Below are 17,244 nucleotides of genomic sequence, written 5' to 3'. Positions count from 1 at the left end.
TGTACTATATCCATTTAAGACATATAGTATATATAGTATATAAACATAACCACCACCTACACTATGTACCATGTCCATTTAAGACATATAGTATATATAGTATATAAACATAACCACCACCTACACTATGTACTATATCCATTTAAGACATATAGTATATATAGTATATAAACATAACCACCACCTACACTATGTACTATATCCATTTAAGACATATAGTATATATAGTATATAAACATAACCACCACCTACACTATGTACTATATCCATTTAAGACATATAGTATATATAGTATATAAACATAACCACCACCTACACTATGTACTATGTCCATTTAAGACATATAGTATATATAGTATATAAACATAACCACCACCTACACTATGTACTATGTCCATTTAAGACATATAGTATATATAGTATATAAACATAACCACCACCTACACTATGTACTATGTCCATTTAAGAAATAATTCAACCAATTGGTCCTTCGTTATTTAGTCAAATGTTTTTTTCTTCTGAATTTATTATTTGTCTTTAAACAAGCAAAAAGTTTTTTTTCGATTACTTGATTAATCAACAAAATTTTGGTAGAATACTTGATTACTAAAATATTTGATAGCTGCAGCCCTGGATTCAAGACAAATCTTTTATTGTGGTTTGCTGTTGACTCGACGGACAAGGATACGCGGATAGAAGCAAAAACAAGTCTCAGCACAGGCACTTTTTCAACTACGGTGTGTCGACATGCGCTACTTTGTGTGTGTGTGTGTATGTATGTGTGTGTGTGTGTGTGTCTGAGCTCCGTGTGTGTGTGTGTGTGTGTGTGTGTGTGTGTGTGTGTGTGTGTGTGTGTGTCTGAGCTCCGTGTGTGTTTCATGTTGCTGTTGTGGTCCAAGCCAGGAATGTGCGACGTGGGTAGCCTGCAACAATGGAACCGGGCTCCCTGAGGGTGGTCAATGGGATGGGTGTCACCCCCCACCCCCCGCCGGGTGATGTCCACCACACAATGCTACAGCTGTCAGGTCCTCTTAAGCGCCGCTGGAAACACTCACACACGTGACATGAACGTCTCACACACACACATATATATATATATATATATATATATATATATATATATATATATATATATATATATATATATATATATATATATATATATATATATATATATATATATATATATATATATATATACATACATACATACATACATACACGCTACACAAGTATACACCGTTGTGTGTGTTGTCTCAACCTTGGACTCCAAGGTTGTGTTTGCCGGAAGCAAAGGAGTTAAATGTGGGGGTGGAGTTAAAGATTGGGAGTTTACATTACTTGTGTGTGTGTTTACCTCCATGACACCCGGGACACAAACTTTGGTGCTGGTTTGGATTTCTTTGTCCTTGAGCGCCCTCTAGTGAGACCACACCTTGCCTGTCAACTCTTCTGTATTTGGGAAATGTCATTTTAGGTGTTTCGCAGAGGAGGTGGGAATATATCATAGTGCACCCCCCTCCCGCCCCGCCCAATACACTTCTCTAAAATGTTCTATGGGTACATTTGTAAGTATGTGTAGTCATGTTTCAAAGGTGACACGTTGAAAACCAAAAAAATGTGCATAGCTTTTTTTTAATGCTGTCTTTGGAATTTTTAGTTCTAAGAAAAATGCTGTGATTTTATTGACTTGCTTTTTTTTACTTTTGTAGTTATTTTGTAATATTTTTAAAATCATTCAAATAATTCTTTTAATTTTTAAGTTGAAAACCACCAGTGTATGTGACTGTCAGTCACATATTTAAGATGTGTAGCCAAGCCTCTTTTTCTCACACTGATGGTTATTGTTGCTGTTTTTTCTCTCAGCTGCATGTTTGTTGTTTTAGATCGAGCAGAAGAGCCAAGATGCAGAAGACTATTTTGTGTCGCTCGCTGCCAAGCTTGGCTGTCGGGCCCGGCTGAGGAGGAGATGTAAAAGAAGCCGAGGAAGAGACGGATGGACGCGTGGGATTGGAAGTAAGCAGGATGACAACAAATTTGATGGCTGGACATTAGCAGAGTGATGTCATGTAGACACATTGACTGTAAAAAGCAAGATGAAATGTTTGAAACAAAGGACAAACTAAGCAGCTACTAGATTCCGGCAGGCCAAGTTTCGGGCTCAGGTGGTGAGGAAAATGGATGGACATGGGAGGAGTTCGGGGAAGCCATGGAGAATGACTTCCGGATGGCTTTGAAGAGATTGTGGACCACCGTCCGCCGTCTCACGATGGGGAAGCGGCGCACAGTCAACACCGTGTACGGTGGGGATGGCGTGCTGCTGACCTTGACTCGACATGTTGTGGATCAGTGGGAGAAAGACCTCCTCAATCTCGTGTCTTCCAATGAGGACGCAGTGCCTGGGGACTCCACGGTGGGCCAAGGTTGCTGAGGTTGTCAAGAAGGTCCTCTGTGGCAGGGCCCTGTGGGTGGATGAGATCCTCCCGGAGTTCCTGAAGGCCCTGGATGCTGTGGCATGTTTTGGCTGACACAGCTCTTTAGCATCGCATAGACATCAGTTGCAGTACTTCTGGATTGGTAGACCGGGGTGGTGGTCCCCCTTTTTTTAGAAGGGGGACCGAAGGGTGTGTTCCAGCTACCTTGGAATCGCACTCCTCAACCTTCCTGGCAAAGCCTATTCAGGCGTTCTGGAAAGGAGTAGTAAAATCTCGAATGCAGGAGGAGCAGTGTGATTTTTGTCCTGGTTGTGGAACTGTGGCCCAACACTACATTTTTGGCAGGATCCTTGAGGGAGCGTGAGAGTTTGCCCAACCAGTCTACATGTGTTTTGTGTACTCGGAGACGGCATTGGACTGTGTTCCTCTGGGAATTCTGTGGGGAGTACTCCGTGAGTATAGGGTCTCAGACCAGATCATTTTGTTCCCGGTTTGTATGATCGGTTGCCAGAGTTTGGTTCGTGATAAGTTGAACCAGTTTCCAGTCACCGATTCTGTTCATTACTTTAATGGACAGAATTTGTAGGTGCAGCCGGGCGTTGTGGGAGTCTGGTTTGGTGGCAGCAGGTTTGGGTCACCGCTTTTTGCAGATGATGTGGTCCTGCTAGCTTCACCGAGCCGTGACCTTCAACTCTCACTGGATCAGTTAAGTGGCTGGGATGAGAGTCAGCACCTCCGAGTCAGAGTCCATGGTTCTCGCCCGGCAAAGGGTGGAGTTCCATCTCTGGGTCGAGTATGTGATCCTGCCCCAAGTGGAGGAGTTTAAGTACCTCGTGTTCATGAGTGAGGGAAGGATGGAACACGAGATTGACAGGATGAGATCCGCCCAGAGTTCCTTCAGGCCCTGGGTGCCGTGGGCGTGTCTTGGTTGACACGAATGCAGCATAGCCTGGACATCGGTTGCAGTGCCTCTGGTCCCCCTTTTTAAAATGAAGGGGGACCAATCCAGAGGCAATTCCCCTTTTTTGAGAAGGGGAACTGCCGGGTGTGTTCCAACTATCATAGAATTGCACTAATCAGCATTCCTGGTAAGGTCGATTCAGAGGGTCTGGAGAGGAGGATTCGCCAAGTAGTTGAATCTCAGATTCAGGAGGATCAGTGTGGTTTTGGACCTGGTCGTGGAACTGTGGACCAACTCTCCACTCTTGGCAGGGTCTTTGAGGATGCATGGGAGTTTGCCCAACCAGTCTACATGAGTTTTGTGGACTTGTCACTCAATCGGCCTGGGAGCTCCTCGGGATATGCTGGGAGGACCCCGCAACCTGACCTCGGAAGCAATAGATGTATGGATGGATTAGTATATTATATAATAATGATGTCATATTTTCCTTTTTTTCCTCTGTGTCCAGACATTCTGTGTTGGACTGAGAAGTCATTCGGTGCCACCTGTTGGTTTGCGTGCATAAGTCTACAAACCTCCGATGCAAGAAGACTTTTTTCCCAAATCAGCATGGTGATCTAAAACAACGTGCACCTTGTGTCCAACGGCAAATTCTTCATCACCTCAATGTTCCATCATCCAAGCCTCCTCTGACCACGTCCCCAGCCAGCCAAGCCAGCCAGCCACCTGCCCGCCAGCCCTCCGACTTCCGCCGTTGAGCCTGCAAGGCGGGGGAGCACCCCAAGTGGACTTCCATGGCTGCGGCACTCTAGGGCTGCCATGGCAGCTGCTGCCGCCGATGCCTCACACTGTATTACCGCACTGACGCCGGAGGAAGAGGGACGACGGGCCGCCGCCGCCAAGTTGCTTGGGAGCACCGCCCCGCTGCCGCACACAGAGCAAGACAGGGGGAGAGAAAGGGACAACGAGGAAGACAAGGCGGCGAGAGGGAAGGAGTGTTTGGCGTGCGGGGCTCTGTTCGCCTCTCAGGAGAAGCTCCGCCTCCACACCGTGACTCACACAGGAGAGAAACCTTTCCACTGCTCGCAGCCTCACTGTGCCAAGGCCTTCAGCTCCAAATACAAACTCTTCAGGTGAAAAAACACAAAACACAGACAATTAGCGTATATAAGATGTTGGAATCTTACTTGTGGAAAAATGAATGTCATTTTAGTAGCGTCGACTTGAAATATAAAAAAAAAGGTACATTTTTCAATGTTTTAATATGACAAACAAATGGGGAAAAATGTCATTTTTGGCAAATGAGGTTGGAGATAAAGTTATAATACGTAAAGTAAAGTCATAACATCATGGAAGTCCAATCGTATCTAATTGGTGTAACGTATCTACCTGGCCTCCATCCACTGTAGGCATATGGCCACGCACTCGCCACAGAAGACCCACCAGTGCTCCTTCTGTGAGAAAATGTTCCACCGCAAAGACCACCTGAAGAATCACCTGCAGACCCATGACCCCAACAAGGAGGCCTTCAAGTGCGAGGAGTGCGGCAAGCACTACAACACCAAGCTGGGCTACAAGCGCCACGTGGCCATGCACTCGGCCACGGCGGGCGACCTCACCTGCAAAGTGTGCATGCAGAGATACGAGAGCACGCCCGTCCTGCTGGAGCACCTCAAGAGTCACTCGGGGAAATCGTCGGGAGGCGCAAAGGAGAAAAAGCACCCGTGCGACCACTGCGACCGCCGCTTCTACACGCGCAAGGACGTGCGGCGCCACATGGTGGTGCACACTGGCCGCAAGGACTTCCTGTGCCAGTATTGCGCCCAGCGCTTTGGCAGGAAGGACCACCTGACGCGCCACGTGAAGAAGAGCCACTCGCAGGAGCTGCTGAAGATCAAGACCGAGCCGCCGGACATGCTGGGCCTCCTGGCTTCGGGGTCTCCTCCTTGCTCAGTGAAGGAGGAGCTCAGCCCCATGATGTGCAGCGCCGCCCCCAACAAGGACCCCATGATGGGAAAGCCCTTCCCGGGCGGTGCCCCCTTCCCCATAGGCGTGTACAACCCCCACCACCTGCAGGCCATGTCCAACTCTGGGGTGGTCCACCCTCACCCGCCCCTCATGTCCACGCCCCTCTCAGCGGCCATGAGCATGGGCTGCCACATGGAATCTACTGGATCCCTGCACCCACACTCCCACCACCATCACCACCACCACCGTTCACCCCCACCGCCCCACCACCAGTCCCCCGTCCCCCAGCAGCAGCACCACCCCCAGCAAGCCCCCAAGTACCAGCTGGGATCTACCTCATACCTGCTGGACAAACCCTTGAAGGTGGAGATGGAAAGCTTCCTCATGGATCTGCAGAGTGGTCTGCCAGGCCCGGAGCCCCACGCTGCTGTTTCTCCCCCAAAGGACGGACTGGAGCCCCCTGCCGGCCTGGCAGAAGAACTGTGCGGGGATCCGCTGCTGTCCAAGAGCCCTGCGGTGATTGCCGAGTCTCTGTGCGCTGCTAACATGGACTTCTCCCACTTGCTGGGCTTCCTCCCGCTCAACTTGCCTTCCTACAGCGCCCCCATGAGCGCGGGAGGACTGGTGATGGGCTACACATCCTCGGTGACACCCTCCTCCTCCTCGTCCTCGTCTTCCTCATCTCTGCACGGCGTTGCCGCCGAGCCTCACGCCGTCTCGGCATCGGCGGCGCCTCTTACCTCTTTGCAACCGCAACCTCAGGAGCAGCAGAGCTCCGGTGGGGGTCTGGGCCTCGGACCCCTGCACCCTCTCCCGCCAGTGTTCGGCTCCAGCCTCAGCACCACCACACTGCCTCGCTTCCACCAGGCCTTCCAGTGAGAGCGCGCTAAAGCTTCTCATGCATCCTTAAAAGGAAGTTTTCAAGATTTTATTTGGATTTTTCCCCTTTTATCCTGTAGTTATAACAACGTATTAACCCTTCATTTTACCTCCAAACACCATTTAAGTCCCCTTATATCTTATTTAGTCGTGTATAGAAGGCAGAATCAGTAGGCCAAAAGGCGTGGTACTGCGTTGCTTTCGAAAGCAATCATAGAAGAAAAATATATCAAAGATCAAGTTTAGTGAAAATGACCTGTACTGTTGTGACCCCGATACAAAAAATATTGTTTGAAGTGGAGGGTTTCTTTTCTTTGATGTATAAGAATGGCGCTAGAATGTCTCACCTTGAGGGGCTGGCCAGATGGAAATGGAAAAGTATCTCGTGGTTTCAGCCTCTCGTCCACACGGAAACAACAGTGGGTTTTGTGCAAAGCAAAAAACTCCAATGAAAATTGTCATTTTTTTTAAAACGCTGTCAAGACAGTCAAAAACAACAAAAAAATCAGCAGTCATTTTACGGGGATAAATTCAAAATATGAAGAGGAGAAAATTGTTAGTTGTAATATAAGATAATGATGAAAAATAATGTCACTTTACTCACATAATGTTGAATTATTAAAGAGAAACAACAATATTTTTTAAAGTTGTCTGGAAAAACTGTCCATGAAGTAGTCATTTTTGGAAAATACGTATGCAAAAAAAAATCCGATTCAGAATCATAGTCTGCAGAAGAACTTCGAACAGAAGACGCTTTCTAGCTCTCTGCCTGATGTGTGTATTACATCCTTTTTATCTAGTGACCCGTTTCCCATCCGGATGCGACTATTCACGAATCTGGCACAGTGTGGGCACCAATTTTTTCAATCCCAGGAATGTTTCCGTGTGGACTGGGCAGACGGGGCCTGAGACAAAAAAAATAGCTCAAAGTCCAGGATTTACCTCAAAAAGCCTTCATCCCATTCTGGGAAAAAGTTCCCTTTTGCTGCGCAGATAGGAAATATGAACCAGAGACGATGCTCAGCTCCCATACTGTTTTATTTTGTTTTTTTGTTGAGCAGTTTAACGGGATACAAAAAAAGAAATGTGAAGTTTTGGTTTTTAAAAAAAATCCTCAAGAGAAGCACTTTTTTTTTTTAGCAGAAGGCACTTCATCTATAGGAACCTGCTTTGTTTCCTCAAATTCCCAGAATACACTTTATGCTTCCTTGTTACAGTTTTCAACCCTAAGCTGGCCCTTTAGGGTCCTCTACTCGCCGGGATTTAGTCGGATGTTGTGCAAAAAGCTGATGTTTTGTGGGCTATCTAGAAAGAAATGTGTATTTTTTTGCCTTAACAGTGAAGAGAAAGAAAACAGCAATGACAAAATTGGACATTTTCATCCCACATGATACCAAAATGTCCACAATACCGATGCCACACTTTCCAATACTGGTCTTGGGTCTCTCATAGCATCCATCCATTTTCTATACCGTCACAGGCATGCTGGAGCCTATTCCAGCTGTCTTGGGGCGAGAGGCGGGGTACACCCTGGACTGGTAGCCAGCCAATCCCAGGGCACATATAGACAAACAACCATTCACACTCACATTCATACCTATGGACAATTTGGATTGAAGCTAGAATGTTTTTGGAATGGGGGAGGAAACCGGAGTACCCGGAGAAAAGCCACACATGCATGGGGAGAACATGCAAACTCCACACACACAGAGATGCCCGAGTGGGGAATCAAACCCAGGTCTCCTAGCTGTGTGGCCTATGTTCTAACCGCTCTACACCGTGCAGCCAATTTACGAGACTGAAAAGTTAAAATAGTTGAGAGAAAAAACAGCAAAAATGTTGAAAAACAGCTTTTATAAGAGTAAACTTTAAACTGAAAAAAATAATGTAATTTTGGTAGCATAGAGTTGACATATTAAAGAGAAATATATGCTTTATATACTATTGTGCCCCCTCAGAATCTGATGCACTTTTATAACTATTCAGATTGTGACGCTCTTTTATAACATATCGACTTTATATCATTTTAGTCATATAAAAGTTGAAATATCCAAGTAAAAGTCAAAATATTACGAGAATCAAATTCATGCAGAAGAAAGTAGAAATATTTGGAAAATTGGGGAAGAACCAACAGTAAAAAGGCGAATTGGATATTAATAAGAGGCTTAATGAATAAACTTTTGATCTATAAACATCCAAATCAGTCTCTGTATCATGGTATATGAAAGTATTGGTATTGGCATCGGTGGTACACCGAGCTGTGTGTATTTCTTGGCATCATATGGGTTTTTTTTTCAGTGTGTGCTGCCCCTTTTCCGTGCAATTTCCGACTAAATTCTGGCCTGTTTGGGTGTAAAAGACGTCATGAGGATCCCTGACATATGTGAATGCTTAAGAAAAAGGAAAAAAAAAGTTACCATGACAGACAAGGAAAAAAAAAAAGAATGTTATTGCAGTGTACGAAATATCTCATTATTGCTTTGATCTCAGTAAAAGTGTATTTTTTGTTAGCTGTGTTTTATTATCTGTCAGGTTTACATGACTTGTGGATCTGGCAAAGCACGAATGAAGTATTATTAGCCTATTTCCCTTCAGCAGCTCGTCGCCAAGCCGACTTGACTTGTTCGCATAGACTGTGCATGCTAGCTAGCGTATTTCTTAGCGTTAGATTTGTTTCAACGTGCGACATTGGGCTGCCGGGGGGGGAAAAAAAACGTTATTCCGGAATGAATTAAGCTTCTTTTTCTTTAAGCCGTTCAGAAACCTGAGCCCAAAGTGAACCGGACACCTCAAAAAGTGACAAGCAGTGGGTGTAGGAAGCGTTCAATGACACCTTTGTCAAGATGTTTACAAACACGTACGTTGTCTTTACTCATTTCCTGTCATGGCCGAGACAATGCTCATACGTACAGTTTCACCAGAAATGGCAAAAATTTGGTTTTGCATAAGTTAAGCCCTCAAAAAATCAATTTAGTTGTCTAAATAATAATGACTTTGAGTGCATGAGAAAGTGACCATATCAATAATTATATTGTACAACACAGCAACAGAAGCAGTGTTGTGACAGTCGTAAAACCGCCAATGAGTCGATTGTAAGCAACACAACAATACACACGACTTTCACGTGAACAAGCCGAGTAGTGACACTTTAAAGTGCACGCAGCGCTAGATATGTACGTACGGGTGTTACTTCGGACAGCAGGATATGTTATTAAAATGTTTGTCGACTTCCAAAGGTGGCCTAAAATGTTGTAGAACATACACATACTATATGGTAGCAACAGAACCAATGTTGCAATAGCGCTAATAAGACTTGCACACATACAGCTTTCACATCAACAAGCTGAGTAGTGACAATTGAAAGTGCATGCAGAGCTAGATATTTGTACAGCTGTTACGTCGGACAGCTGGATATGTTATCAAAACATTTTTCCACTTCCAAAAGTACCCGAATATGTTATAGAACATAAAAGTACAAAAGGGGAGCAACAGAAGCAATGTTGTAATAGCGTTATGGAGCGCTAATATCACGGATGAGTGGATTGTAAGCAACAGTACGACAGAATAGTATGTGTGACTTTCACACCGACAAGCTGAGCAGTTTATTTCTTCTCTCTACCGGTGCAAACAGACATTTTCCGCGACACTTTAAAGCGCATGCAGGGCTAGATATGTGTACAGATCTTACATTTGACTAACATTTGTGCTAATAGCACTGGTGAGTGGATCGTAAGCAACAGTACGACAAGTGTAGTATGCGCCACTTTCACACTGACAAGCTGAGTAGCGGCACTTTAAAGCGCACGCAGAGCTACATATGCGTACAGATGTTGGATATGTTATGAAACCATTTGTTGCCTTCCTAAAGTGCCTGAATACACAAGTACAGAATGGGAGCAACAGAACCAATGTTGAAATAGCACCGAAGAGAAATGGCGCTGATGTGTCGATTGTAAACAACATGTGCAACAACAACACTTTAAAGCGCATGCAGAGCTAGGTAAAGCTGTTTTGGTTTATAATTCATGTCTTTTTTGGATGAAGCTGCTGTTTGGGGCCTTTCTACATCCACTGTCCTTGCTGTCACTCCATACTGTGGCCACGCTTTAGGCTACGCCCACAACAGGGCGTGGCTACATCATAGCACATACTTTTTTTATCATCTTGCTGCTCGGCGCTACGGTTGGCGATCCCTCTGCCGTAGGCCACTGGATGATCTCTTTTATTTTTCTTTATTTCTTCCACGATGCACAAAAACCAACCCAACTGACAGCAGTTTTCATCAAACCCCGCCCCCTTTCCTCCTCTTACTCCTCCTCTTCCTCTCTTTCTCGGCTGCTTGGTAGAGTCAAAGATAAAGCGGGAAAAAAAGGGTCGGAAATAACGGCAATGTCCGCAGGGTGTCGCCTTTTCTTTGTATGTTTTTTTTTTTGGTAGTTTGTGTGGATTTTGTTGTTATTGTCTGTTTGTACAAAAGGACCTTGAGAGAAAAAAAACACAAAAAAAAACAACACATCACCTCATTTTTTTTTTAACCAAAACCTGGGGAGAAGAAACAACATTTTTGCTTGGTTGCTTGGCTACGCACTGTCCCAATTTGTCATTCCCATATACACCAAATTGGCCCAAAGCAAGAATTGGAAAAAATCTGCAGTTATTTTACTGGAAATAACTCCAAATATTCTGAGAAAATGTTGTATTGAAACGAGAATAAAGGTGTAATATGAGGAACATTTCTGGAATTCTAGCGGCATAATGTTCAAATGTTAAAGACAAAAGTGGTTGGGGTTTTTTGTTCATGACAATATTATGAGACGCAAACAAAAAAGTCCTAATATTACAAGAAGTTGAAATGGCTGGAAAAAAAACTGCTGCAGTTTTGCTCGTATAAAGTCAAAATATTACGAGGGAAAAAGTCGTATTCTCACAAGACCAAAGCTGCAATTTTACTAGAATAAAGTTGTCATATTGTGAGGACACAAGAAAAAGTTTGGACAAAGTTTGAGAGTCAGTGAGCACTTCTATAAAAAAAAAAAAAGCAACAACCCAGCATAAATCGCAGTAATTAATCCCTGTTATTCATCACTATTCCAACAACTTCATTGGCCGCCTATTGGGAATATTTGATTTTTTTAATGCTTTCTTTTGCCCCCGCCGTGTGAAGAAAAAGTCACATGACCTGACCGATTCTCCAGCAGTGAGCACCTTTTGGATGATGAAAGCGCTTCCGCACTACGTTTGTAGCAATCACAAAAACAAAATGTTGTTGTTTTTATTTCTAAGAAGCCCTTAAATAAAATAGTAAAAGAAGATAAGCTAAGCAGCGTTGGGCTTGTATGACGTTTGTCCTCCCTGGGTTTCTGTGAGCTAATCAGAGTTTTTCGCACTTTCAACCTTTTTGAAGACAAAAAGTATTTTTTTTTTGTTTTGGTTTCACTTTGAACGTGTACTTGGATGTGAACCTTGACCTCTAGACTTCTTATCAGCATTTGTGTATTACAGTATTGTTTCATAGACCTCCCACTAATAGCCCTGCCCCCTTTGACTTTCACTTTCACTTTGGAATTTTCCTAACCGCACAGCATGAATAATTATCAATACCATTATGATTCATAATTCCTTTGTGGTGAATGACAAAATAGCTATCTATAATTATTTAATGGCATGAATAATTATTGATTGAATCCATAATTATATCATGTCGATATTCATTGACGGGACATTGCGCTTTCCTTCCTCATAGATGGCATCCAAATCTACTCTGGTGTATTTCTAGTCTTTCATGGTAAAGTTGTGCATTCCAACCTCATTGCGTGTTTTTGTTCTTTCTTTTTGTTCTGTTCGTTTGAAGCCCGTTTGAAGTGTAGCAGTGGCAAAGAAGAAAGTGAAACACACACACACACACCCATGGATACAGTATATACAGTATGTATATATATACTGCATGTCTATACATATATCAACATATCTATATATATATATATATATACATATGTATATGTATGTATGTATGTATGTATGTATGTATGTATACGTGTATATGTATGTAAACGTATGTATATGTGTATATATATATATGTGTGTGTGTGTATATACGTATGTGTGTATATATACATATACATACATATGTATGTGTATATATGTACATATATACGTATGTAGTATATGTATAAATGTATATGTATATATCAAGGGAGAGAGTATGTCAGTTTTTGTAGTTGATTGGTTGATCCAAAGACGCGGGGAGCACTTGTGTACAGTAGAATAAGGTACACACTGACTTTGTAAAAATGTCTTACCTACCTTGACATGATTAAAAAGACAAACCAGGGGCTTTCATACCTTCCTCATTGTCACTCACTCACTCACTCACTCACCGTGTTGGAAAAAGTAAGTATTCACTATTACAATTCCAACTTTATTCGCAGTCATTTTTATTAGGAATAATATAGATGATCATTTGTTTTTGTTTGTCATGTTTGTGATCATTTTTATTGACTGCCACTACTATTTTTATTTGTGCATTTCCACACTTTTAATGTAATTTTTCATATGTTTTATATGATTTTGAATTGTACCCTGCCTTTCGCCCGAAGACAGCTGGCATAGGCTCCAGCATGGCCGCAACCCTAGTGAGGATAAGAGGTAGAAAGCGGATGGACGGATGATTGTAATTCAAATCTACACTACTTGTCATAATCATCTCTTCTCTTTTTGTAGTCACTGCAAATATGTAGAATATATATCATTTTTATAACACATTCTTTTTATTTGGTGTTTATTGCTATTACTATTATTTATTTTTTTATCGTTCATTCAGATTTATTTTTTGCGTTTTCTTGAACAAGAAAAATACAATGTTATAATTACACATTTATTTATAGTTATTTTATTATGTATAGTGCATGTTATGATTTGTTTTTGGATGTAGTACATGTATTTAGTATTTTTAAAAATATTTTTACTATTAATATGTTTTAGTGTTCATGTATTGGTTACATTATTAATATTTATTCGATTTTATTTATTTATATATTTTTTGTTTACTATTATTTTATTGTAGGATTTCCATATTTTTGGTTGTCATTTTTTCTGTAACTTCTGTCACTTTATTCAGCTAAAAGAAAAGAATGAAAATTTTAATAATATAATTTAATATGCATTTGTAAAATGCAGTTATTAAAAAGTTATTATAATTCTGCCAATAAATAGTCTGCAATGAAATATTGCCTCAAAAACATATTGTTTGCGAGGTTAGAACACATCCCCAGTATCAGGGGTGGGCAAATGTTTGGACTCGCGGGCCGCATTGCTTTGACAAAATTTATGGGGGGCCAGACTATATGTTTTACACGTACCAGTCCACCTGGAAGTATTGTATCAGTAAAAGTGGCTGTGTCGTGTCCCTTTTTTCAGGAGCACTTTGTAAACAGCAGACCACCTCAAATAACCAAACAGCTACTTAACCCATCAAAAGGTCGGCTCAAGCTTGACGCCAGGTTGTATGTTAAGTTTAAATGAAATACTTTGGAAAGAACGGGCGGGCCGGATGTGGCCCCGGGGGCCGTAGTTTGCCCACCCCTGCTCTGTACGACGGAAACTAGAAACGCTAGTCGCTAGTCACGGATCCTTTACGTGACATGTGAACTGCTATTGCTATTGGCTGCTACTGTCAGATCGACACCCCGGGGGGGCAGCAGTGCGACACCGTGGTAATGACTTTGTCTGAGCACCCGTGGGGGAACCCAATCGGGGCAAAGGTTGATACATCGGAGGCACAAAACTCATTAAGAGAATCAGCGGCAGCGGCAAAGGTTGACGAACGAGAGGCCGGGAACTCATTAACGCCCTCGACGCTAATCACATGGCCGCCTTCCTCCAGACGAGGCGTGGGTTCCACCTCACCACGCACACGCACACACGCACACACACACACCTCTAATCATTTCTTACCAAAGTACCAAAATGACATGACAATCAAATATTCCCAAATGAAATGAAATGACATCATAAAATATTACAAAAATACCCTTATCAAGGTAAAAACGTCATTTTAGGAAAATCACATCAGCAACAAAGTATTATGGGAATAAAGTAATGTTATAAGAAGAAAGTAGAAGTGGTTGGAAAATGAAAAAATACTGTCATTTCCAAGAATAAAGTCAAAATTCATTCATTTTCTACCGCTTTTTCCTCATGAGGGTCACGGGGGTGCTGGAGCCTATCCCAGCTGTCTTCGGGCGAGAGGCGGGGTACACCCTGGACTGGTGGCCAGCCAAACACAAGGCACATATAGACAGACAACCATTCACACTCACATTCATACCTATGGACAATTTGGAGTGGCCAATTAACCTAGCATGTTTTTGGAATGTGGGAGGAAACCGGAGTACCCGGAGAAAACCCACGCATGCACGGGGAGAACATGCAAACTCCACACAGCGATGCCTGAGGGTGAAATTGAACCCTGGTCCCCTAGCTGTGAGGTCTGCGCGCTAACCACTAGACCGCCATTCTTTCAAACTAGAACACCTTTACTACATTTGTAGTAACGCTGTATTTACTTCCAGCAGTGATGAGTGCGGTTAGAAATACCATAGAAAACATTATAAATCATTGGAGATTTGTTTTACATTCACAATTATACAATTAATTACAATTAAAAGACACAATAAAATGTGCTGAACTGGAACTTAACTTGCAATAACAGTGAAATGGTTCAACACGTGTCATGTTCCACACATCAGACATCAGTTATACTTGCCAGCCACATTGAATGAAAACATTTGGCAGAGGGGCTGTTTATATATGTGGTCATCAAAAGGAAGGACATACTTGATCACGGTGCACAAAAACACAACACATCCACAGGTTGGGGTACCTGTGAAATAAATTAAACATTTCATAACTAAACCAAAGACTGGGTTCGATTCTCCGTTGCATCTCTGTGGAGTTTGCATGTTCTCTCCGTGCATGCGTGGGTTTTCTCCAGGTACTCCGGTTTCCTCCCACATTCCAAAAACATGCTAGGTTAATTAGCCACTCCAAATTGTCCATAGGTATGAATGTGAGTGTGAATGGTTGTTTGTCTATATGCGCCCTGTGATTGGCTGGCCACCAGTCCAGGGTGTGCACCGCCTCTCGCCCGAAGTCAGCTGGGATAGGCTCCAGCATACCCCCACCCTAGAGGATAAGCGGCATAGAAAATGAATGAATGAATGAATAACTAAACCATGTTGGTGTCAATCAACAGCTGTACTGTGATCTTACCTTGTCTAAGCTTTTGAGACCAAATTCTTGAGCGTCAACGTCCTTCAATATTCTGTGAAATAGATCGAGAAATTATTTCAATTATGGCAACAATACAAAATCTAAAATCATTACAATGGTTTCAGATTGCGTGCACATTAGTCTAAACTACAAAGCTGCGTGACAATATAACAAAACACTCAAAATCAACTTAGTTTTTAATACAAATATTTATTCATCTGTGTCTTGAAACCTAACCTAAACAAAACAAAACTATCTTTTTCCTCACAAAGGGATACTGTTGAGGAACTCCATTATCCAACTCTTTTAAATCAATAAAACTTAACAAAAGGCTAAACTGCCATTTACAGATTCAAATAACCATATACGGAATATTGTAATGTTACCTTCTCAGTCAGGCGTCTTAGTTGGTGCAAGCTGCTGTTTTACACACAGAGAGGAATCTGCTTCTGAGACGCTGTTGACAAGTGGAATAAACAACATTGTAGTGACAAATCATGACAATATCATGTGTTCCAATATGTGAAATTAAGACAAACGTTTATTTGGTTATACTTGGATCATTGGTAGAACACGGATGACAAAAGTTCCCGTACAATATTTTTGACATTAAAATGACCACAGATGCGGTGAACTAACCTTGCTCCAAAATTTCTAATCCTTCCAGGCTGGTTTCAGCCATTATTGATATATTTTCAGGGTCTGAACAAACTCTGAGGCGGCACGGCGGTCTGGTGGTTAGTGCACAGACCTCACAGCTAGGAGACCAGGGTTCGGTCCCCGCCCTCGGCCATCTCTGTGTGGAGTTTGCATGTTCTCCCCGTGCATGCGTGGGTTTTCTCCGGGTACTCCGGTTTCCTCCCACATTCCAAAAACATGCTAGGTTAATTGGCCACTCCAAATTGTCCATAGGTATGAATGTGAGTGTGAATGGTTGTTTGTCTATATGTGCCCTGTGATTGGCTGGCCTCTCGCCCGAAGACAGCTGGGATAGGCTCCAGCACCCCCGCGACCCTCGTGAGGAAAAAGCGGTAGAAAATGAATGAATGAATGAACAAACTCTGCTGCTGTACAAAAACTCCCGCTCCCCGACAGCATCCCCAAGACTCAGGTCGCTAGCATACTTCAACAAATGTTTAAGCTACACGCGGTTCCCGTGGCTTTGAGGACACTGCTGCTGCCAAAATAATCAAATAACATATATAAGGAATGAATCATTACAGATTTAATAAACATAAAAATCTCCTGTTCTGCAACCGAAAACGCCTCCACAAAGCTCGCAGTTGATTGCTAGCTAGCTGGCAGGCTAAAGGTAAGCTAATGTCGAGTATTTCACATTATAAACTGACGTAAACAGATGAGGAAAGGTGACAGAAAAAAGTCAGATATATGTCAGCATATGACCTACCCATATGGCTCCACATCGATGCATTTCCTTGTTAAACGACCGTCCATGTCGTCTTCCACCGTCTTCCCGTGAAAACATGGCGCCCTCGAACTTTGCCTTGGCAAGTCTGAGGGCTAACGATCCTCTGACGCATGCGCAGAATGGCCACAAGGGGGCCAGGTTTACTGCTATTACCCAAGTACATTTGACTATCTGGTATCGGGTTGTAAAATCAATACATTAGTTCTGTAAATATTACTTGGTGTCAGTGATCAAATTTACATATAAATGTGAGGATACAAATTTACACGCAATCATCAAGTAAGGCATTAAATAAAGAGTGAGATTTTAGAGTAAAAGAAGTTAAATAATAAATCCTTGTAAAATTTAAATTAATATTTGAG

The 17,244-nt window shown here is 42.7% G+C and overlaps 1 protein-coding gene and 1 long non-coding RNA gene across 6 annotated transcripts in view; one reads left to right on the top strand and one right to left on the bottom strand.

The window, feature by feature from the left end:
- Window positions 1–13,090, top strand: part of plagl2 (pleiomorphic adenoma gene-like 2) — a 34,237-nt gene extending 21,147 nt beyond the window's left edge. For 3 of the 5 annotated variants that reach the window (XM_058050859.1, XM_058050858.1, XM_058050854.1), the window contains exons 2-4: window positions 1,887–2,016; window positions 3,845–4,469; window positions 4,746–13,090. In XM_058050859.1, the coding sequence (XP_057906842.1) occupies window positions 4,156–4,469; window positions 4,746–6,183 (1,752 nt within the window). In that variant the 5' untranslated portion in view covers window positions 1,887–2,016; window positions 3,845–4,155 and the 3' untranslated portion in view covers window positions 6,184–13,090. Of the gene's footprint in view, window positions 1–1,866; window positions 2,017–3,844; window positions 4,470–4,745 lie in introns of all 5 variants that reach the window. The other 2 variants (XM_058050856.1, XM_058050857.1) reach the window with 1 other exon arrangement.
- Window positions 13,091–14,601: 1,511 nt separating this feature from the next.
- Window positions 14,602–17,003, bottom strand: LOC131104083 (uncharacterized). Its single transcript, XR_009119726.1, has 4 exons — window positions 16,862–17,003; window positions 15,840–15,910; window positions 15,454–15,505; window positions 14,602–15,366 (listed from the first exon to the last, which is right to left on the bottom strand). It is a non-coding gene; the product is annotated as an uncharacterized LOC131104083 (long non-coding RNA).
- Window positions 17,004–17,244: the final 241 nt, after the last annotated feature.

The sequence above is a fragment of the Doryrhamphus excisus genome, chromosome 16 (genome assembly GCF_030265055.1).
Source record: "Doryrhamphus excisus isolate RoL2022-K1 chromosome 16, RoL_Dexc_1.0, whole genome shotgun sequence".
In the NCBI taxonomy this organism is placed as follows: Eukaryota; Metazoa; Chordata; class Actinopteri; order Syngnathiformes; family Syngnathidae; genus Doryrhamphus; species Doryrhamphus excisus.
The sequence above is the reverse complement of the archived record's forward strand: the minus strand, read 5'-3'. Positions and strand labels throughout refer to the sequence as shown.